General features: G+C 37.7%; 1 protein-coding gene across 1 annotated transcript in view; it reads left to right on the top strand.

Moving 5' to 3' along the window:
* Positions 1-23,846, top strand: part of SOX5 (SRY-box transcription factor 5) — a 395,723-nt gene that overhangs the window by 341,663 nt on the left and 30,214 nt on the right. Inside the window, exon 11 of the mRNA XM_082665854.1 lies at positions 14,174-14,351. Within this exon, the coding sequence (XP_082521980.1) occupies positions 14,174-14,351 (178 nt within the window). The remainder of the gene's footprint in view (positions 1-14,173; positions 14,352-23,846) is intronic.

Genomic DNA, 23,846 nt, shown 5'->3' with positions numbered 1-23,846 from the left:
TATAAAAATCTCTTCAGAATTAAGAAGAAACTGTGAGATTTCAGTTATTAGTCTGATTTTTCAAAGAAATTGCTTAACAATTTTTTCCCTGTTGGCATTTAGATAAGAGGCAGCTCTGAAAAGTTGCCTAGACTTAATGGCCCAGTGACTTGGGTTTGAGTCCGAAGCTTAATGAAGTTATGACTATTGGCAAATCTTTGAATATCTCTAACTTCAGTTTCTTTATCTGTGAAGTGAGATTGATAATATCTCACACTCTTGCTGTGAGACTTAAAGTAAGACAAAATGTATGAGGATGCTTTTGTAACTTGTAAAGTTTAGCTGTCAGGGAGTAAATTGAATAGTATTAGAAAATCAGCATTAAAAATGAACAGATATAAAAGTATTCAAATTATTTTAAATAGTATATGGATTATTAAGCTTACTAAATGTACTTTTATATATTTTATGATATTTAATTGACTCTCCCCAAATATTTCTGTAACAATAGTGTACAGAATTATTAGCATTTATTTCTTCTTTGGAACTAGCTCTCTTTTTTTAATGTAAATTTATTTATTTATATATTTATTTCTGGCTGCATTGAGGCTGCATGCAGGCTTTCTCTAGTTGCGGCGAGCCAGGGCTACTCTTCGTTGCGGTGAGCCAGGGCTACTCTTCGTTGCGGTTCACGGGCTTCTCATTGCGGTGGCTTCTTCTCTTATTGTGGAGCACAGGCTCTAGGTGTACAGTCTTCAGTAGTTGTGGCTCACGGGCTCAGTAGTTGTGGCTCGTGGGCTCTAGAGCGCAGGCTCAGTAGTGGTGCACAGGCTTAGTTGCTCCACGGCATGTGGGATCTTCCCGGACCAGGGCTCGAACCCATGTCCCCTGCATTGGGCAAGTGGATTCTTAACCACTGAGCCACCAGGGAAGTCCTGAAACTAGCTCTCTTGATGACAAAATGGCTTTATAAAATCAGCATTTCTTTTGGAGTGGGGAGAGGTTCCCAGGTAAAAATTGCATAATTTTTGTATTCAATTAGGCATATACCATGCCTTTTGTTTTATTAACTCTCTAATAAGTTAATTAGGAGAAAAGGAAAAAGGAAAAAAATACTTTGTCAGTCACAATTAGAAAATAATTGCTTTTGATGAATATCTCAGGGAAGGGAAAATAATCTTTATTTCTGGTAATAATCATCTAATCCCAAGTAGCAAATTTTATAGGACTAAGTGTTCTAAGAGCTCATGCCCTTGACACCTTTCTGTGTTTTCAAACGCTTCAGAAAATGAGGTGTCAGGATCAACAGAATAAGGAAATGATAACCTTTTGAAAAAGTTCTGAAAATTGCAGATATCTAAATATCTAAGATCCAAAATCCAAATCCCAGTCCTAGACTAGTGAATCAACCACATTTGTGACAAAGTTTGGTCTAAATAATCTAGACTAAATAAAATACAGGTTTTTTTCAGAAGAATTTCTTTCATGACACTCTTTTAGATTAATCACAATCATATTTCTTTAAATGTAGTTGGCCTTTAAACAACGTGGGTTTGAACTGCATGGGTCCACTTATGCAAAGGTTTTTTTCAACAAATACATTGGAAAGTTTTTTGGAGATTTGTGACAATTTGAAAAAACTTGCAGACAAACTGCATAGTCTAGAAATACTGAAGAAATTAAGAAAAAGTTAGGTATGTCATGAATGCATACAAATATATGTAGATATACATATATACATATACATACAAATGTATATGTATATACATACAAAATATGTGTTAATCAACTGTTTATGTTATCTGTAAGGCTTCCAGTCAACAGTAGGCTGTTAGTAGTTAAGTTTTGGGGGAGTCAAAAGTTATACTCAGATTTTCGACTGTGCAAAGGGGTCACTGCCTCAAACCCCAAGTTGTTCAAGAGTTAACTAACTGTATTACAATTTTCTAGCAGCTTCCATAGCCTTAAACTGTTGTGTCGTTTAGTGTCTATATATTGCTTCACCAACTGGAATATAAATTCCTTCTCCCCCATGACTAGCACAGTTGGGAATAATTTCTAAAAAGATGCTTATGGAACAAATTAAAGAATAAACCTATCACATGAGAAAAAAAAAAAGACCAGGGCAAATAGGACAACTCTTCTAAATCTATATTCAGAAAGGAAGATCACTAATACTGCTCTTAATCTGACGGGTGAAAATTGCTCTGGGTTAAGATAAGTGGGAGTGAGAGAAATGAGTTTTGCATTTACGTTTTATTTTTACTTATCTTTGGACTTTTAATCCTTTGTTTTCAATGACTGCCCCTTGTCCTCTGCAATGAATGGAGTGAAAAAGAGTTGTAGTTTGGATGTCCTGACCTAGTAAAGTTTCAGGTCAAATTAATAGGAAGGGGCTTCCCTGGTGGCGCAGTGGTTAAGAATCTGCCTGCCAATGCAGGGGACACGGGTTCGAGCCTTGGTCCGGGAAGATACCACATGCCGCGGAGCAACTAAGCCCGTTCGCCACAACTACTGAGCCTGTGCTCCAGAGTCCGCGAGCCAGAGCTACTGAGCCTGCGCACCACAACTACTGAAGCCCCCGTGCCTAGTGCCCGTGCTCCACCACAAGAGAAGCCACCGCAATGAGAAGCCCACGCACCGCAACAAAGAGTTGTGCCCCCATGCAGCAGCAAAGACCCAACATAGACATACATACATACATAACATTTAAAAAAATTAATAGGAAGCCTGTCACTAAGAAGTTCCTAACAGTGACTCTGTTAGGTGACATCTCTGAGGAGAAATCAGTGAGTCCCAGAGTTGTCAAGGCTTCAACCCTAAGGGCAAAAAGAAAAAGGAGCAAAGTTCTGAAGACTGGGAAGAACCCTGAAATTCAAGTGGTGGGAATTCATTTGAAGAGATTCAAATATGGAGGGAAACCTTATGGTGGTGCATATGCTCCTATTTTGATATTCACTAGTCAAAATGACATTTGCATTGTATGTAGATGTAAGAATTTTTAAAATACTTTATGAAAAAAAAGAGGAAGAAACAGAATTTATCAAGAGTTAGTCAGTGATTAAACTTAACTGTCCATGTAATTATATATTAGTTAATATTTAGTATTTTTTCTATTCAAAGTATATGTGGGTAATAAAAGACAATTAATATACTAATGCCTACCCCCAAGTAAGTTGTACTGTAAAGAGTGGGAGTACTCAGCTAATCCGTAAAGGTCCCTTTGAAGAGTAAGGTCTTCTTAATCTATTTAAAATCTGATTATTTTGCCATCAACAATTCAGGAAAACAACTAATGCAATAAAATGAAATACAGTGGGATGATTGTTATAGTCACTAATAACAGGGTGCTGCCTTAGTCTTCCCTAACCTTCTTGCTTTATGTTTCATTCACTGTCAAATCCATTGCACACACACATACTCATACGCCCAGACACACGTGTGCACGTCCATCCTTCCCCAGAGTTCTGTACCTTAGACGATTTGGCCCTTTCTCAAGTCTCCCCAAAATACACCCATACAGTGGTTAACTGTCATAACTGTATTAAACATGAAACAGTCAGAGTGGGGTCACCAGACTGTTGGGGATTTGTGCCCATTAGAACCTATACATGCATGTGGGGGAATTGGAAATGAGGACTTGGATTTAATTAGTTAGAGTTAGTATTAAATGACTTACGTATGACTGTGCCTTCTATTTATTCTCCTTTTTTCTCCTGGGTTGGCTATTTAAAGATGATCTACGGGGAGGGGAAAGCGTGGGGTGGGACAAGGTGAGAGAGTGGCATGGACATATATACACTACCAAATGTAGAATGAATGGTTGGAAGCGGCTGCATAGCACATGGAGTTCAGCTCGGTGCTTTGTGACCACATAGAGGGGTGGGATAGGGAGGGTGGGAGGGAGACGTGAGAGGGAGGGGATATGGGGATATGTGTATGCATATGGCTGATTCACTTTGTTATACAGCAGAAGCTAATGCATCATTGTAGAGCAATTATACTCCAATAAAGATGTTGAAAAAAAATTTTTTTTAATAAGTAAATAAAGATGATCTATCTGCTTGTAACCAGACCAAACTTTTCCCAGGATCTTCAAAAATTTAAATCCCTAAAAGATTGAATCCCCAGATATTTTTTAAGGAATTTTTTTTAGCCCTCTCAGTATTCCCAGTATTCTATTTTGTTTTGTTGCAAGATCAACTCATTCTTTTCACAGTTTTATGAGTGTTTCCTCCCCCTGAATAATAGGCCTCCATGTGATATAACCACCTCTGCTTTATGTGACCCCAGTGGGACAAAGAGTCTACACTCATTTGTATTGGTGGTGTTTATATTGTTCTGCTGTTCTTTTGGTGTTAATTCCTTTTGTAGATTGAGGTAGAGAGGTTGGTTCTGTACATTCAGGTACAGGTAGAAGTACCATCCCCACCACAGAGGTGGTAGTAGAATTTGATCAGTGTGGCTTCTACTTCCTTAAATTTCATGTTGTGAATCTGTATTGCTCTGAGGACTTCTGCTTTTTTGCATGTGAATCCATTCCAACATCTGATAACTTTGGAGTTCTTGGGTTTTTTTTCACATATATTCAAGTGGAGCTAACAGAAAAGTAACAGTGACCAATGCTTTCTCATTATTAGTTTAAGGGCTGGTCAGGTGGTGCCAAGAAAACACTTCATTCTTCTTGTACACGGAATGACCAACTCTAATTTCTCTAAAAGCATTTTCTAAAAGCTTTTGGAGATTTACATTTAGAGTTGAATAAGAGGAACTGGTATGATCATTAACATCAACTCTTACTGCTCTGTGCTTTCTTTTAGCCTCTTGGCAGAAGAACTGTAAATCATTTTAAGAGATAATAGCAGCCATCCAGATGTAATGAATACCACAGGACAAAATAACAATTACTATTAGGGATTTGAAGCTGTCCAGGGGCCAGAGGTTAAACAGAGGTGAATCTGAAACACCATACACTTTATACTGCTGCGTGTTATCACTGTTCTCATCAAATATTATTGTTGACACTTGTATTCCTCCTGTTCTTCTCCTTTTCAAATAGTTCAGAAAATCTACTCTGCAGAATTTCTGTGAGTGGGTTTTCATTTGGTATTGTGAGCTAACGATCTTCCCATATGACACTCTTCTAAGTAAATGTACAGAAACTATATTTCTACAGTTTATTTTTAGAACGTTTTGAAAATAAAAAGTAGCAGTTAGATAGAGAGTTTATCTAAAATTAAAGTCTCAAAAGCTGAGTTAGAAATGTTCAAGAGAAGGGAGAGGAAATATTAAAAGAGAAGGAAAGAAAAAGGAGAAAAGAATGACAACTAGCTCTCAAAATACATAAAACTGAGGAAGATTCATGAAATGTATTCACATATTATGGTTGAAGAATGAGGAACAAGTATTTTTCCAGGAGTCAAAGTGAGGTCTCGGTAAAAAATGCTTTGGAATCATATAAGAACTTAACATATATTGGCTACAGTCTTCTCTTTTAGAGGATGGATTCAATATTGCTGCCTCACAAAATATCCCCAAATTTAGTGACTTCAGACAACAAACACTTATCTCACACAGTTTCTGTGGGTCATGAATTTGAGAGTAGATTACTTGGGTGGATCTGGCTAAGAGTCTCCTGTGGTTGCAATCAAGTTGTCAACTGAGGTTAGTCATTTGAAAGCTTGTCTGGTACTGGTATATTCACTGGGGTTGCAGTCATTTGAAAACTTGACTGGTGCTAGTATATCCACTTGCGAAGTGGCTTACTCACATGCCTAACTAGAAGTCCTGGTTATTGGCAGGAGGCCTCAGTTCCTTGCCAGGTGGATCTCTCCATTGGTCGTTTGAGTGTCCTCACAACATGGCAACTGACTTACCCCTGAGGGTGATTTTGTCCCTCAGGAAACATTTCGCAGTGTCTGGCTATAATTTCGGTTGCTGCAACTTGGACAGGAGTGCTACAAGCATCTACTGGTTGAGGCCAGGGATACTGCTAAACATTCTGCAATGCACAGGACAGTCACTCACAACAAAGAGTTATTCAGCCGAAAATCAATAGTGCTGAAGTTGAGAAACCCTGCCACCCCAGAGCAAGTGATTCAAGAAAGAGGAAAGTAGAAGCTGCAATGTCTTTTATGACCAAGCATCAGGAGTCAAACTGTCATTTCTGCAGTATCCTGTTGGTTATGTAGATCAGTCCTATTCACTGTGGGAGGGGAATACACAGGGGAATACCCGGAGGCAAGAATTACTGGGGGGGGGGAGCATCGTGGAAGCTGGCTATCACAGAAGAACTTTGTGTGTAGAAAGAATGACATTATTTGGTTTAGAAATTTCAAAGAAATTATTGCGTTAAAAAATGAATGTGAAATATTACTGATATTCCGGAAGCCACAATCTTTCCTCTCCTTGTTTTCAAATATATGTATGGGTGTCTTTGTGGGTATAATTTACAGTTTTGAGGCTTTAAATCAATGAAGTCAGAAAACAAGGAAAATAATCTATCAAGGTATTAACGGGGAAAGAACAGGAGGCATTTTAAACAACAAATTAAATGATGAATATGTTTTGAACACCTTTAAATTAATTAAGGGCCAACAGGATAAATGTAAAAGCGATGTGTAATTACCACATTGAAGCAAATGTTCCCCAACTACACTGCTAACATACACGTTTTTGGTTTTTTTTTTTACATCTTTATTGGAGTATAATTGCTTTACAATGGTGTGTTAGTTTCTGCTTTATAACAAAATGAATCAGTTATACATATACATATGTTCCCATATCTCCTCCCTCTTGCGTCTCCCTCCCTCCCACCCTCCCTATCCCACCCCTCCAGGCGGTCACAAAGCACTGAGCTGATCTCCCTGTGCTATGCAGCTGCTTCCCACTAGCTATCTATTTTACGTTTGGTAGTGTATATATGTCCATGCCTCTCTCTCACTTTGTCACAGCTTACCCTTCCGCCTCCCCATATCCTCAAGTCCATTCTCTAGTAGGTCTGTGTCTTTATTCCCATCTTACCCCTAGGTTCTTCATGACATTTTTTTTTCTTATATTCCATATGTATGTGTTCGCATACGGTTTTTGTCTTTCTCTTTCTGACTTACTTCACTCTGTATGACAGACTCTAGGTCCATCCACCTCACTACAAATAACTCAATTTCATTTCTTCTTATGGCTGAGTAATATTCCATTGTATATATGTGCCACATCTTCTTTATCCATTCATCCGATGATGGACACTTAGGTTGTTTCCATCTCCTGGCTATTGTAAATAGAGCTGCAATGAACATTTTGGTACATGACTCTTTTTGAATTATGGTTTTCTCAGGGTATGTGCCCAGTAGTGGGATTGCTGGGTCATATGGTAGTTCTATTTGTAGTTTTTTAAGGAACCTCCGTACTGTTCTCCATAGTGGCTGTACCAATTCACATTCCCACCAGCAGTGCAAGAGGGTTCCCTTTTCTCCACACCCTCTCCAGCACTTATTGTTTCTAGATTTTTTGATGATGGCCAACATACACTTTTAAAAGAAGCAGGTGTAGTAAAAGTGTAAAATGGCAAAATGAGGAAGGCAAATGAGAAGCTAGACCATATTACCATCAGCTAAATAACTTAAGACTTGAATTTAAATGGCAATCAAGTCTAATGGTAGCATTAACACAGCAAAAGCATACCTATCAGAGAATTCCTGGAGTTCTCTCTACCTGGTTAACAAGGCATCTTGCAATCCGGAAGTCCAAAAGTAAGGGTGTGTTCATGAAAAGGACTTCAGGACTACATGCTCTCTAAGATGATAAACTTGATTTTCTGGTGACAGAAAGCTACTAAGTATAGAGTTGGGGTGGCCACCTGAGTAGGATTCCTAATTCTTCAGGAGCTAAGAAAATAATTTTAAGATTGTTACACTTTGTTTTATATTATATTACTTTAATTGACTCTTGCACATAAATGTAAACCTTTTCTCCTCTAAATTCTTCATGAAGGAAAAATCAAGGACACACCAGTCTTTTTGGAGATCTCATGGTATTTGTTTTGTTTTTCTCTCTACTGTTTACTGTTTTTTCTACTAAACCGTAGGAAAAAAGCCTTATTTGGGTGGCAAAGGTGAAAGAGGGCTCTTACAGTGAACAATAGGGACAGAAGAAGAAAAAGATGAATGTGAACACAAGCTAGGGAAGAGAGGTGCGGCCTCAGTGCACATTGTGCAATTCAGCTTGTCGTGTAGCTTCTGTACTTAATTTAATAAGATTATTTCATTAGAGAGGATAATAGCAGTATTGTGATTAATTTTGCGGCATGTTTCATGAATGCTTTTACTCCTCCCATGTGTTAGTATTGCTACTTACTTCACATGAGTATTTATGATATGTATGGGGACAGTTTCCAAATTGTGCACAGGAAGGAGCCTGAAATTATATACATAGAGTTTATTAAGTCATTGCATGGCTATTAAAGAATCAAAGCATATTTATAAATAAAACAACGTGTTAAGTGCGTAGACAAACTGTCCTTCAAGCATTCAGCTAAAATAAGACACATTTCCACATACCTCTATATCTAGGGCTTGAATAAAAAGTAAATGCACCTCTTTGTTCCTTTATTACTGGCCACACAAAACTAAAGTCTCAAAGCCACATACCTAGATGTCAAGTGATTTGCATTTTTCTAATTCCCAACATATAATAGCCATTATTAAATGGTTGAAATTCCATTCAATAAATAACAAATGAATGGATGGATGATTGAATAAATGTATATGTTCTTGTTCTTTGTCATCAGAGTGCTATAAACTTGTTAACTGCCAAATAAATGTTTGATTTTCAATAACTACTTTAGGTAAATATTTAAGGAAGTGGAATTTGGGGACAAGTGTGATATGGCATGAACTGGATCATCAATTAGACAAAGAGAATGAATAAAGAAGTAAATAAAGATGAACGTTTTATACTGAAAAATATAATCATTTGCACATCCTTAATGGTACATCTTGTGGTCCAGAATCCTGCATGTGGGTATAGCTCTATGTTGTGAAGGACAAGAGTGCAAATAGGAAGAAAGAAGTAGACTTCTTTACTGGTATCCCTGTTCTCTAGCTCTCTATTAAAATTCTTTAGCAAAAACATGAATGAAGGCTAAGGAGTGGGGAGAGAGAAATAACCCTCCAGGATTCTGGAGAATGATTTTTCTTTGATAAATTATGTTTGATTTCCTAACTAATTTGGTCTCTGCACATTATAAAATTATGGATATGATACAGTTATAATAGAGTAACATGTTTTTCCTAGCATAAACTTATGATTTGAAAACCATGTGAATGAAATATATTTTAACTTTATATAGTTATTTTACAGTGTTTGTTAAGTTTTTGTGGAATCATCCCTGCATTCATGATCACAACTGGTATTTCTTCAGTGCATCCAAGGCAATATATTTGTGTCAAATTCTTTTTTTTATCTCATTTATAATTTATATGTGTGTGGGATTGGGATACAAATTCATTAGAACCGCCACAGTATTTCTAGTACTGTGACCACAAGCTGATGTTAAGTGAAATGTTTGCTTTGAGACAAGTCATAGTAGCTAAATAAGTGGAACATGCCTGAACTACATGATTTTTGGATTGCCCTCGTTTTGCATTCTTGTTAACGATTTTATATTTAACTAAGATTAGATAATTCCTTATTAGGGGAATGTATAATCATGAATTGGTTCCTAAAACTTTTGGACGTATTTGGACATACAAAATAGTATTCTCACACATTATTGTATGAATTGTTATATTTTCTGCCATATTGTACATGAACCTTTGGTATTTTTCTCAAAGAATAGTCTAATAAATCTTTAGCATTACTGAAGGGAATTTTCGATGCCGTATGGTGTAGAGAACAGAGGAGCATTTAAAAAATCACCAAAACAAGTTAACAATTTGTGCTTTAACTTTTAAACTAATGTATACAGTACCAAATGTGTGTATTAGTTCATTTTATTGCATGTGTACTGACCTTTATGTGGTGTATTATGTGATAGAATTATATGGCTAGGGCTGAATTCCAGAAATTATATTTCATTAACATCTCTTTAAGTTTAAATTCGTCATGTAAATGAAAAGAGTATTGTAGAGACCAAAAACCTGGGATTCATTAGACCTTTCTGAGCACTAGTTTCCTTTCTGAGGTTATTCATGACTTCACAGTATTAAAGATTAAATAAATGATTTGAAATATTTATAGTGATTCCATAGCTATGTAGAATATAGACTTCAGCTAGCTAAAACTTGCTTACCCTAGCTTACACATTTACTTAAGCTTAAATGCTTGCCTTATAATTATCATATACAAGTTTAGAGCTACTCAACAGCTACGTAGGATTCTTCTTAACTATTACTTTCTGTATAAATGAAATAAGTATGAAATGTGCTATTTCCAAAAGTTTTCAACTGACAACATCATTCAACAAGTGGACAATTAGAAGGGAATCGCTTTCCTCACTGCCTGACAGTGTACTTGATAGAAATACTATCTTTCCCACTGCTTTCCTGACCTTGAAAATTACTTACATTTTTTACATGTAAAGTATTTATATATATATATATATATATATATATATATATTTTTTTTTTTTTTTTTTTTTTTTGCGGTACACGGGCCTCTCACTGCTGTGGCCTCTCCCTTGCGGAGCACAGGCTCCGGACGCACAGGCTCAGTGGCCATGTCTCACGGGCCCAGCCGCTCCCCGGCATATGGGATCTTCCCGGACCGGGGCAGGAACCCATGTCCGCTGCATCGGCAGGCGGACTCTCAACCACTGCGCCACCAGTGTATGTTTTATTTGTTAAGAATACTGGTTAAAATGTATGTTTTATTTGTTAAGAATACTGGTTAATCATGCTAAGCTTTCACATTTCTCCTAAATAATAAGATATCGCAAATGAAAAAACAATGTAGAAAAAACCTTACCTTTTGCGTTTATTGTGCATATTCATAATTATGAGAATGCATGTCATAAATAAATAGTCCAGTTCCATTTTACAGCTAGGGTTTTAAAATTTTCATCTAGTCAAATGAAAAATAATTAATAGAAAATGGGAAACTTCTGTAATTTTTGTATTCTTCATGAATAATGGGCATTTGGTATAGTAGCTCAGTAGTAAATTATGAAAAGAAGCAAATTGTTAAATAATATCATATAATGGGTCAAAATTATTTATATAGTTACCAGTATAAGGATCAAGCATGTGGGTTCTTATTAATATACTATTAGCCTGGTCACACAATGAAAGAGAATGAAAGGGCAATTTTGAATGACATTTCTATCAACTTTGGAACTGTCAACCTCTATTATGTCCTTGGGGCTTTGCACTTTTTGGCTTTCAGACTTCTGTGCTGCCTCGAATACAGGAGAATATTAAGATTTCCCGTGGGTCTCTCGCTCTAATCAGTGCTTTCGGTAGTCATTTTTTAGTATGCACATGTAATAGTTCTTTTTCTTTTTTTTTTTTTTTCTTTGCATTACGCGGGCCTCTCACTGTTGTGGCCTCTCCCGTTGCGGAGCAGAGGCTCCGGACGTACAGGCTCAGCAGCCATGGCTTATGGGCCCAGCCGCTCCGCGGCATGTGGGATCTTCCCGGACTGGGGCACGAACCCGTGTCCCCTGCATCGGCAGGCGGACTCAACCGCATGTAATAGTTCTTAATGCTTAAAGCTAAGTGTATGACATTTCACCCCATCAGCACCCACATCTGCATCATCTTCATGGACACCACCTCTCCTCCAGTACACACACTCACACTCAATTTCCTCTGTGCTCATAAATCTCTGTTGCAACTCTGGGAATATGTTCCTTTCTTTCTGCACAGTCAAGTGGAACAGCGACCTGTAATTTCTCCAAATATCCCCTCAAAACCTTTCTAAGAGTTTTAATGCTGTCAAAAGAAGTTTTCAGGCTATCATGACAAAAGCCTGTAGTTTCATATAGAAAGTACTAAGCAGGTACAACTTTCATAAGGGAAAAAGTACCTAGAATATTTACAGTTGCATAGTAAATAGTTGATAAAGCTCTGATATGACAGGATATTTAGGCTGAATAAGGGGGAGAAAATCTGAATTCTAATCCTTATCGGCCCACTGAATCTCAGTAGCATTTTGCTTATTATGCATATACCTTTTCATTTATTATTATTAGCATATGATATGTTCTGATAAAATTTTAAAGATTGAGATAACATTACATATTTTTAATGTTACCTCCTTATATTAAGGAAGATTCTTAAAGGGTTTTTAAGCCTAGTAAATACAAATTTTTAATAATCTCCCTTTATACTGTATAAGGCATTGTCTCTGAAATGTTAGTATGCATCAGAATCACCTGGGAAGGCTTGTTAAAACACAGCTTGCTGGAACCTACCTCCAAAGTTTCTAAGATTGAGAATTTGCTTTTCTAACAAATTCCCAGGTGGTGCTGATGGTACCAGTTCAAGGATCGCATTTTGAGAAACTCTCATCCATACTGGAGAATAGGAAAAAAAGACAATATTCCTGGGGCTCTGCCATCATATATAAGGATTATGGCTGACTAGCTCAACTAAATGTTGAAAGATCTGGAAGTGATTTTTGCCCTGTAGTTTTTAAAATGCTTAGTTCAAAATTGTATATTGAGCCAGTCATGGAGTTATTTTACTTCCTTCCAAGATTCTGTGAATTCATATAAATTTGATATCATGGTCAGTAATTTATTATGCATCTAACATGATCCCGGATTGCCATTTGAATTACCTCATGGGTTTTCAAATAATTGTTATTTTCTCTGAGACAGAAAATAGAATTGAAAAAAAATGTTCAAGTGTAATTTTCCCTGGCCTGTTCATAGGTTTCCTAAGTGAAGCTAACCATGGAATCAAATAACAATAAATCATTTTTAAAAATATAAATTTGAAATATCATATTATATACCATTTTTTACCACTTTTGTAAAGTGATTTATTTCAACGCTTTGGGGTAAATATATACATCAAATTTTATACACATTAATTAATATGTTTCCATGTCACCACATCACACCATTTGATTCTAAATTGTTCCACTTTCAACAAGTAATCCTGCTATTACTGATAGATATTTTATGTTCTTAACTCCTAAAGATGAACCTAAGTGGATACTAAATTTTTGTTCTCCAATAATACCTGTGTAAAATTGGATATAAGGCAAACAATAAAGTACAAATGACACAATATTCCAATTTTAGAGCACAAGAAAAGAATAACTCTCTTTGCAGTGAAAGAAAAGTAATATAATGTTAAGATTATCTGATCTTATATATTGTGATAGACATTTTAGTGATAATTGTATCCATAAATGTTACATATGAACTTACATAAGAGCTAGTGTAGAAAGGTATAAAATAGAATGTAAACTATGTAAACTCGACCTATTCAAGCCTAGAACAATTGGACATTGCCATACATGCTGAGCTGACCACATGCAGCTCTTCATGCTACCATGTAGTGCACTGTAAGGAAAATGTGGAAAACAAATCTGGATTTTTAAAAATGTAATGTTAAGTGTTTAGAACAGTGTTGCATATAAATAAATAGTATATATTAATATAATGCTAATTATGTTTATTTTTAGATGAAACCCTAAAGTGTTTCTGTGAAACCTAGAAGAAAAGATTATTTTCTAAGAAAGTTAGAAAGTTTTCTTCTTTTTTGTATTTAATTTGGAGAACAGTTCTAATCAGAGGTACACACCATTTAGCTCCTCCATGATGGGATGTTCTGGGTACTCTAAAGCACCCGGGTCCAAAGATGCTTGGGACTCAACACCTATTCTTTGGAGATTGAAAAAAAAATAATCTACATCATAGTTTCATGCGAATTATGCATTGTCTTCAATAAAAATGAATAGTACAAATAATATCTTCTTTAAGAATATTTCTTACAGGTGTCATCAGTTATATGCTTTCTGGATAGTTGAGTGCACATGTACTTTCTCTTATACCAAAGGTTTTTTTATGATATGTAGTTGAAAGTGCCGTTGTTGACAGCTAACCAAACACTGTGATGTTCAGACTGAATGTTAAAATCACTGGTAGAGTATTTGATGGGAAATGACAGGCAGTATACCTGTGTTTTTCTAGGCATTTTTAATCAGACTTTCCTTATCACAGCTCATGTTCTAATGATCATTGCAGGATGAAGTGGCACAGCCACTGAACCTATCAGCTAAACCCAAGACCTCTGATGGCAAATCACCCACATCACCCACCTCTCCCCATATGCCAGCTCTGAGAATAAACAGTGGGGCAGGCCCCCTCAAAGCCTCTGTCCCAGCATCATTAGCTAGTCCTTCAGCCAGAGTTAGCACAATAGGTAAGTTCTGTTTCTTTTGTTCTTGCTGATTTTCTGTTTATGGCAATTGAATGAAAGCATCTTTTAATGGCAAATCACGCTTTAGTTCCATAGGAGGGTTTCAATATGATGAACCTCATAGGTCTGTTTTAAACATGCAATTGAAATTTATAACTGAAGTCCAAGTTATAATGTCCCCCTGAGAATCTAATTGAACTGGTTACGTTTGTTGGTATAACTGATGTTCTTAAGTTTATGAAAAAGAGGCCTGACTAATCACAGAGAGCAATGGTTCCAGACTGTTGTTGTTAGGTGACTTGCCTTTTCAGTCATTTAAATTTATTTCCATTTTGTGTGATGTGTACAAAGTATACATAATGATGAAATACATTCTGCCTGGGTCAGCAGTCAGTCAACCATCAGGATGTCAATTTTTTCTCAGTTCCGAGTTGCTTGAAACTTAACTTGTACACACCAAAGTATTATAAAAAGTCGGTCTCTTTGCTTCTCCATAATTGTCATTTTAGTAGAGTAAGCAAACACTAGAAAATGCTTCTGTAAGCTAACTTTTAACAAATTCCAATAGTTTTAGTTCAGTAACACGTAAATTAGACTGTAAATGTTGGGTTGGCCAAAAAGTTCGTTTGGGATCTTCATAACATCATACAGCAAACCCGAACGAACTTTTTGGCCACCCCAATGCTTACTTCAACCCACATTTATTGATGCTTATTATTTTCGTACAGTTTTATGAGGAAGCTAGCACAGACCAGCTAGCACAAACCCCGGCTAGGGTTTAGTTGGGGGGAAGTCATGTATCTTAATAGTACAAAGCAGCTATTGTGAGTGCTATTCCAGAGCACAGAGAACAATGCTAGAGTCAAGAAGAGGAGAGTATTAGATTCTATTTGGGAAGGTTGAAGGATAGGCTGATTCAAATGGAGCCTTGAAGAAGAGATGCATCCCTAGGCATTTTAGGCTGTAAAATAGAACCCAGAGTAAAATATCATCTTTTTGAGAAAGGCACTGATTTGGCTAATGAGTGTAGTGGAAAGTGATCAGAGTTAAAACTGAAAGAGGTAGATGGAATCTGATTTGATGCTATCCTAAGACATTTTTGACTTTTTCTCCAGACGCCCATCTGATTGGAACTTTAAGAAGAGTATTGACAGCAGAAAGGGGCTGGAATCAGGGAAGTCATTGTTTTAGCGTAGGACAAGAATAGGTTACACGAAATAGAAATAAGCAATGATAAAACAAAGGAGAGAATAGATTGAAGAGGTATCATTAAAGAAGAATTGATGTAACTTATCCACAGTGGAACGTACCGGGTGAGGTTCAAGCTGGAGACAGAAGAGTCTGGGATTTTGAATTTATAAAATAGACAGAATAGTGCCTCCCTGAACTGTGAAAGAGAAGACCAGAGTGGAAGCAGGTTTGGGAGAAGATGTAAACATAAACATTCAGTATGTGTTGAATTTGAAACTTAAGAAGCCATTTAGATAGAGAAGTTCAGGAGGACATTGTTAATGCAAATCTGATATGTGAAAGAGATGCTAGAACTTTAGACATGGAAATTATTCCGTAATGAGGTTCTGGAAGCCATCAGAGCAAATAAGAATATAAGAAGCATACGGTAAGAAATGAAGTGGGGTAAAGAATCACAGGTCTTACCTGCTGTATTAGTTATCTCTTACTGTGTAACTAACTAACTTAAATCTCACCAGCTTAAAACAGCCAACATTTATTATCTCATAGCTTCTAAGGGTCAGGATCTGGAAGCAGCTTAGCTGGGTGGTTCTGGCTTAGGGTCTCTCTTACGGTTCCAGTCAAGATGGAAGCCAGGGCCTAGGACTTTACTGGAGATAGACAATCCTTTTCCAAGATGACTTACTCGCATGACTGTTGGCTGAAGACCTCAGTTCTTTGCTACGTGGGTCTTTCCATAGAGCTGCTCATAGCATGACAGCTTACTTTCCCCAGAGTGAGTGGTCCAGGAGGGAGAGCAGAGAGAAAGCCATGCTGCCTTTTACGATCTGGTCTCCAAAGTCACACACAGTCAGCTCTACTTTATTCTTTTCATTATAAGAGAATCACTAAGTCCAGCCCAACTCAAAGAAAGGGGAATTCGGCTCCAACTCTGAAGGAAGGAATATCGAAGTATCTTTGAACATATTTTTAAAGCACTCTGCTTTTGTTAGGGGAAAAGCTGATGAAGAACAATTGAGGATCTTAGAATAAGAATGAAGATAAGGCAATGGCCTGTTTACCTAGGACACATTAAAGTTTGAAAAAGGAGGGGTTATTCAATGGTGTCATCTTCCGTAGAAAAGTTAAAGAACGTGAAGAAGAAACGCCTTAGGATTTAGCTGGAGGTTGTGGCCACGTAGACTGTAACAGAGAGATTTTGTAGAATGGTTTAGCAGAACATCAGTTAGAAGGATTTGAAGAACACGAGGACAGAAAGTGCAGCTGATATATGGGTCAGTCTTTTTGTAACCTTGGGGTTGAGAAGGGATCGTATTTTGAGAAGGCTGAGTAGAGGCAGGTTTTAGAGTAGGAAATCATATGTATATATATATAAACAAAGGTGAGTTGGAGAGATCTATAGATATGAAAGAGTACATGGGTGATGACAGAGCAAGAAGAAATGAGAGAGGATTACCTTTGGAAAGAAGAAATGCCCCCTCTTTTCTCTAAGACTGAAGGAAATGAGGAAAAAAGAGGTAAAGTTACAGAGGAATTGTGGGATGGACAGAAGGAAAGCTGAAGGAGTGTATTTCAAATGCTTCTATCTCTACAACGTTGAATTCCAGATTATTTGCAAAGAGGAAGTCAGTCTGGGCCAGTGGGGCAGCAGTGAGAAAAGAAACAGCGAAAGCTGAGGTTTTGAGAAGTTTGAAAATGGTTTGGGGCATATGCGTTCTTTTTATCGCGTGCACCATTCTGTTATGATCTCTCTGTTAACTCTGCTCAACATCCTAAATGGACACCAAGATAAGATTTGCTTTCATGTCCGAAGCATGTGAAAGATATTTCATTTGGCAAGAATGATTCACTTGCCTAGTAGACACGAAAGCTCATAAATATCACGGTGTTGTATATGAGCTACTTTTGTAATATCCCCAGAACTGGAATATTTAACTAAGGGAATAACTAATATATTTGCATTTTTTGTCACGTGAGGATTTTTTACTTCAGCATTCCAAGGATTCAATATGACAAAATATTTTAGAAAGACAAGAATGTATTTAATGACATTTATCATCTGACTTTTTCCACTACTAAAACTTCTCTTATTTTTTTTTTCCCTGAAATGTCCCTCCGCCACATACACATCCCTCATATTTTCCAAGGATCTGATGCCACTACAATTTACTTTTCTCTTTTCAACAAATGCAGATGTTGAAAGCTGAAACTGTAATGAGTAATAATGTCGTTGGATAAAAGCTGTGAGCATTAATGGTGTTGTAAAGGTCACCCCTGAAAGAAGAATTAATGTGTTATGCCATTAATAATCCATGGAAAACCGTGAACCAAAAGATAACTTAAGTTATCGTTAATGACATGCAGCTCTTTGCTATATATCTATTAGCTACAAATGAAGAAAGTGAGTTTTTGAGGTTGGTGAGCAATATTACAGTGTATTCTATAAGAATGCTTTTGTATGGTATGCAATTGATAGGCAGCTCCAAAGAAAGCTCCTTAAAAAGCATGAATAGTTCAGAAGAATGATGGGTAATTTTAGAATCTTTTGACCAGATGTTATCTTTCCCTTACTGGCCTTTTCAGCCTATGCTGTGCATATGTATAACACTCTAAACTTTTATCAAAGCATTTTTAGTCTATTTTTTCACTGCAGCTTATTTTAGAATCGTAGACCTTTAACTAGACAGAGCAAATATACCTGTCATCTAGTCAGAAATTGTTATTTTCCAGGTAAGGAACTGAGGCCTAGAGAAGCTAAGTGCTTTGTTCTCCAAGAAGAGTTATTTGGAATAGTATAAAAGTTAGATGAGGGATGAGAGGGGCTTCATTCCTAAATTGAAGTGAACCCCGTGCACTTCAGTTTCATCTCTTGCAATGGAATAGTCCTCCTGAGGCCGAGGGCCTAGCATCCGCACCTGAGATGTCTCAAGAACTCCTGATGCCATTGCTGTTTAGCTTAATGCTATACTACTGATACTTGGTTTGTGTGCTTTGAATTTAAGTGAACTGGGTATATCTTGTGTCCTATGAATCTTCTTTCTGATTCCCAGCCCAGGACAGATTGAAATTGAGTCAGCAGTTGTGTAACACCCAGGGCTTGTATTTAACAAAATTTTTTTTTTTTTTTTTTTTTTTGCGGTACGTGGGCCTCTCGCTGGAGCACAGGCTCCAGACGCGCAGGCTCAGCGGCCGTGGCTCACGGGCCCAGCCGCTCCACGGCATGTGGGATCTTCCCAGACCGGCACAGGAACCCGCGTCCCCCGCATCGGCAGGCGGACTCTCAACCACTGCACCACCAGGGAAGCCCTAACAAAATATTTTTTTAAATATGTATTTTCTTATGGAAAGAAAGTCCATGTATAATTGTGGGCTATTTTTCCAATTAAAAATAACCCCAAGGGCAAAAAGAAAAAAAAAAAAAAGTTAAGTGCTTACCCAGGGATTCTAAGTCCCTGTCCCAATGTAGACAGTCCTGTGGTTATTACCGCTATTTTAATTTTAAGAAAACAAATGTACATGATCACCTAGTAACTTGCTCAAACTCACAGCCAGTGGAGGTTGAGGACTTACAGTCATAGTCTCTGGGTTGCTTGCTTGCTTTTTAGTTGTTGCCTATTGGCAGCGTCTCTGCCTTAGATGTTCTTCTCAGTCATCTATTTTTCCTTTCCCTCATTCATCCCATAAAAGAATATTGAATATCTTCTCTATGCCATATGTTTTGCGAAGTCTGGAGGATAAGCAGATGAAAGTCTAGGACTGAGGCTTTAGATACCTGCAGTCTTTGTTCTGTCATGTCTTTGGAAGATACTGGAACATACTGTTCTTGCCCTTCATTCCTCAGAGCCATTAGTACATGAAAATTAAAACTTCACTGAGCAAATGTAGGAGACACACATTGATTCAGTAAAGTTAAGGGAAATATTTTCAAGTCCAGTAATGTGATATTTTATTTCTACAACTTGCTAATTTAAAATATGGTGACGTGAAGGAGGATTTTACCTTAAAATTTCATTAATTTACATTTTTTAAATGAGAAAAAAACTTCTATGAGTTTGAGTTATTGAACAATATTGTAACCATTTCACAGAAAGCCATTGGATTATCAGGAAGTTAGGGGTATTATTTAACAGCTGACAATATTTGCCTAGCAGTTTACAAATTGCTTTCACGTTTATTATCTAATTCTCAAGAATTTTCACAGATGAAGAAATGGCTACATATCAGGGTGCCAAAAATTTGATGATGATTAAGTGACCTCAGAAAATAGAAGAAAAAATTATTATTTGTTGAAAATTACTTGAAACTCATGTGCCCTTACTTTTACTACAGCTGAAAAGTCCTACATAAAATAATTAAATGAAGTAAATAAGAATTTGTATTACCCTGATAGCATCCTTTAAATACATGAATTTTAAGAAATCTGTGTCATATGGTTCAGGCTTCCATTGATATGATGATGACATAGATAATCAGTGAACTTGGAATTATAAAGTTAGCTACTTTCAACTTAGAAATATGCATTTATTCCTTCAACAGACCTTACCACGGGCCAAAGGAATAAAAGACTGAAAGAAAAAAAAATGCCCTCAAATAACTCATAGATTGGCGTGAAAGATAAATTTAGGAAAACAAAAGAGCATGTGACAATAAAAGCATCTCCAGGGTTTTACAGGAGCGTGGAGATGGGAAGTACGAAGGTTGCCAAGGAGCATGTCTAGGGCATGTCAGGAAGGCCCTTACAGAAGGCGTGACACTTGAGTAAATTCCCAAACACACCAGAAAGCCGCTGTTTCAGTATAAGAAAAAAGCTTGGGAGACAGAGGAGGGGTGAAGAGGAGGGCGGGTCCCTGGAACAGGAAATAGTTCTGTGTAGCTTAAGCACAGAGGTCTTGAGAGACCAGCAGGAAATGATGCAGGAAGGATAAGCAGAGTTGATATCATGAGACTTTTAGGCCATTTTAAAGTGTTTGGAATTTATCCCAGAATGATGTTTTGGGGGGAAACATTAAAGAGTTTCTTGTTCCAGGCTATTTGGGAAACTCTACATACTGTTGTTATCTCTAGAAGATTCACAGTGCAGATTAACATATTCAAGATTTTGAGAATACATGCAATGAAGAAACCTTTTTAACTTTAATTTAGTGTTTCCCACACTTTTTTGAACATGGAATTATTTTTTCACAGAACTTACAGATCATCAACTTACGAAATGCTCCTTTAAGCACTAGGGTAGTAAGAGATGGATTTTTAATGAGGTAAAGTGACGTGATTCAAATTTCCTTTTTTGGAATATCTCGGAATGCTTTATCTGGAAGAAGAGTAGGAGATATATTCAAGGGATGTAAGCTTAAAGATAGGGAAGCGAGTTGAGAGGTGAAGGCATTAGCCCAAGTGAGATACGAGGTGGCTTTAGCGAAAGCAAAGGCCAGTGGGGATCGAGAAAAAGCACATTTGAGAGCTGAGGAGGAGGCATAACTCCAGAGCTTGGTTGTCTTTTGTACATAGGGTGAAGGAGGTATCTTAGACGGCTCCCAAGTGACTGGATGGGCAACTGGAAAGGGAATATGGAATGTAGAAGGAACAGACTGAGGCAGTAGGAAGATGATGAATTCTGTGCTAGCCATGCTGCATGGGACATTCCAGTAGAGAAGCTTGGTAGATGTGTGTACCTGGAAATCAGAAAGGGTTTGAAGCAGGCGGTAGCTATTCTCCAGTCCTTGGGATCACCCCTTGAGTGTTAGGAGCATCCTTAAGACCAATTGCCATGTGTTGGTTTGGAAGGCCGCCACAACAAATTACTATAAACTGGGTCACTTAAAGCAAATGTATTCTGTTACTATTTGGAAGCTAGAAAGAAATCCAGAGTCAGAGTGTTAGCAGGGTTAGTTCCTTCTGGAGACTCTGAGGGAGAATCTGTTCCGTTCCTCTCTCCCAGCTCCTAGAGGCTACTGGCAATCCTTGGTGTTCCTTGACTTACAACTCCAGTGTCTGCCTCCATGCTCACGTGGCCTTCTCCCCTGTGTCTATGTGTCAAATCTCCTTTCTCTTAGAAGAACACGAATCATTGAATTTAAGGCCCACTGTAAATCCAGCGTGATCTCATTTCAAGATCCTTAATTTAAACATCTGCAACGACTCGATTTCCAAATAAGGACACATTCACAGATACCAGGGCTTAGGGCACACACATATCTTTTTGAGAGACACAATTCAATCCATTACAAGTAGTTCACTGTTTTTCCTTCTACCTTTTAACAGGCTCTTCCCTTGTGGAGCAGCTGTTTACTCACTCTTTCTGTTTAGACTTTATCCCCTCTACGATTGGACTTTCCAGTTTGTCCATCTTTTTCTGCCCCTGAAAATATATAACAGGGACCATTTTAATTTTGAGAATTTTGTTGGTTATGGTTAAGAAGAAACACCAAGGTATAAAAAAAATCAAATTGTGGTAAATTTAACACAGTCACAGACTCTCATATATTTCTTACATTAATGATCCCTAACCTGCATTTCCCAAATCTCATTTGAGGCACTAACTGGAAGCCATATTGGCCTTTGCCCTCCCATTTTCCCTCTAAGAAGCTCACCAAACCTCTCCTGAACACTTCCTTCTGATCATAAGATGTACTTGCTGCCTGAATATATAATGAAGGCAGAATAAAATGTAGCAAGTGATCATTTGGGGTCCTTTGAACTCTAATAGGTGACTCCCATTTCACTGAACCTCTGTGCCAACAAGAAATGATATCCCCTCACAGACTTTTTTTTTTTTTTGCGGTCCGCGGGCCTCTCACTGTTGTGGCCTCTCCCGTTGCGGAGCACAGGCTCCAGACGCGCAGGCTCAGCGGCCATGGCTCACGGGCCCAGCAGCTCCGCGGCATGTGGGACCTTCCCGGACCAGGGCACGAACCCGTGTCCCCTGCATCGGCAGGCGGACTCTCAACCACGGCGCCACCAAGGAAGCCCCCCTCACAGATTTTATCATAATGGTCAAAGCCGTGCAACAAGACTGCTGAGGATGAGCATATAGGGAAAATGAAAGAGGAAAAAAGAGAAAAGAATTAACATTTTTTACTGCCTCCTCAGGTATACGAAGTGTTATCTACTCCTTCACATGTGTTATTTCATTTAATTCTTCCATCAGCCTTATGTTCATTTTACAGTTGAAAGAAATGGAAATTCAGTGAAATTAAGTGTTATAATTTGGCAAACATCACACTTCCTAAGAAGCAGAAACCTGCACCCATCTGAATGCAATGCCCAAATTTTACCTATTTCACTCTGCCATTTTGTAAACTGACAGTTACTGAATGACTTTCATGGACCATTTATTATGCTAAGAGACTATATTAACTCATTTAATCTTCGCAGTGTCATGTTTATCTAGTGAGGTTATTCCATTTAACCAATAAGACCAGTGAGATTTAGAAAGGTAAAACAATACGTACAATTTATATAGCTAGTAAGTAGCAATGTTAGGATTTTAATTTAGGCTTATCCAACTCCAAAGCACAAATTATTTTCGGGTGATGGAAACCTTGGACCAAATCTAAGGAGCAAATGAAGTAAGATCCCAGGCAAGGATATGAAGATGGAGAAGTCAGAGATGAGGATCCAGTGCTATGATGAGAAGCAAGGAAGGAAGGAGTGTCCGTAACAAAGGGATTGTCAATGCTGTTTCTGCCAGGACTGGAAAGTGTCCCTTGGGTTTGGCATTTGAAAGAGCAAGGGGAGCGGAAACAAGACTGTAGCAGGAATGGGAGGGTGAGGAAGGAATGGGAGAGTATGATACGAATCTTCGAGAAGCTTGGCTTGGAAGGTAAAGAAACAGGATTGGAACGAGAGGGCAACACAAAGTTAAGAGACTTTATTTGCTTGTTTCAGGAGGAGAATCTTAAGTACTTACAAGTTGAGGTGCTAATGATAGTAGAGAAGTTCAAGTGGATGATGTAAATGTGAAAGAGAATAACCAGTAGAGAGGTGTAGAAATCTAGAGCATGAATTTGGGGGATTTGCCTTGAATAGAAGTAGCGGTACCATTTTCATTGAAACAGGAGGTGGCAGTGGGCATACGTGGAGATCGATTTGAAGCTAGCCTGGGGTAGGAGTCAGGGTGGGGAAGGAAGGTGAGAGTTCAGCCTTATTGGTCTTTCCAGAATTGGAGGTGAGGCCATTTACTGAGAGAGGGAATCAACATAACTGGGAAGTTGGTGACTGTGATGAGAACAAAGTGTAAAGAACCAGCAAACAACCCTGTTATGATTCAACTCTGTAATATGTAAATGGCTTTATGATTTAACACAGCAG

Source organism: Grampus griseus (genome assembly GCF_964374135.1).
Source record: "Grampus griseus genome assembly, chromosome: 11".
NCBI classification, from domain to species: Eukaryota; Metazoa; Chordata; class Mammalia; order Artiodactyla; family Delphinidae; genus Grampus; species Grampus griseus.
This window is presented reverse-complemented; position numbering and strand designations above follow the sequence as displayed.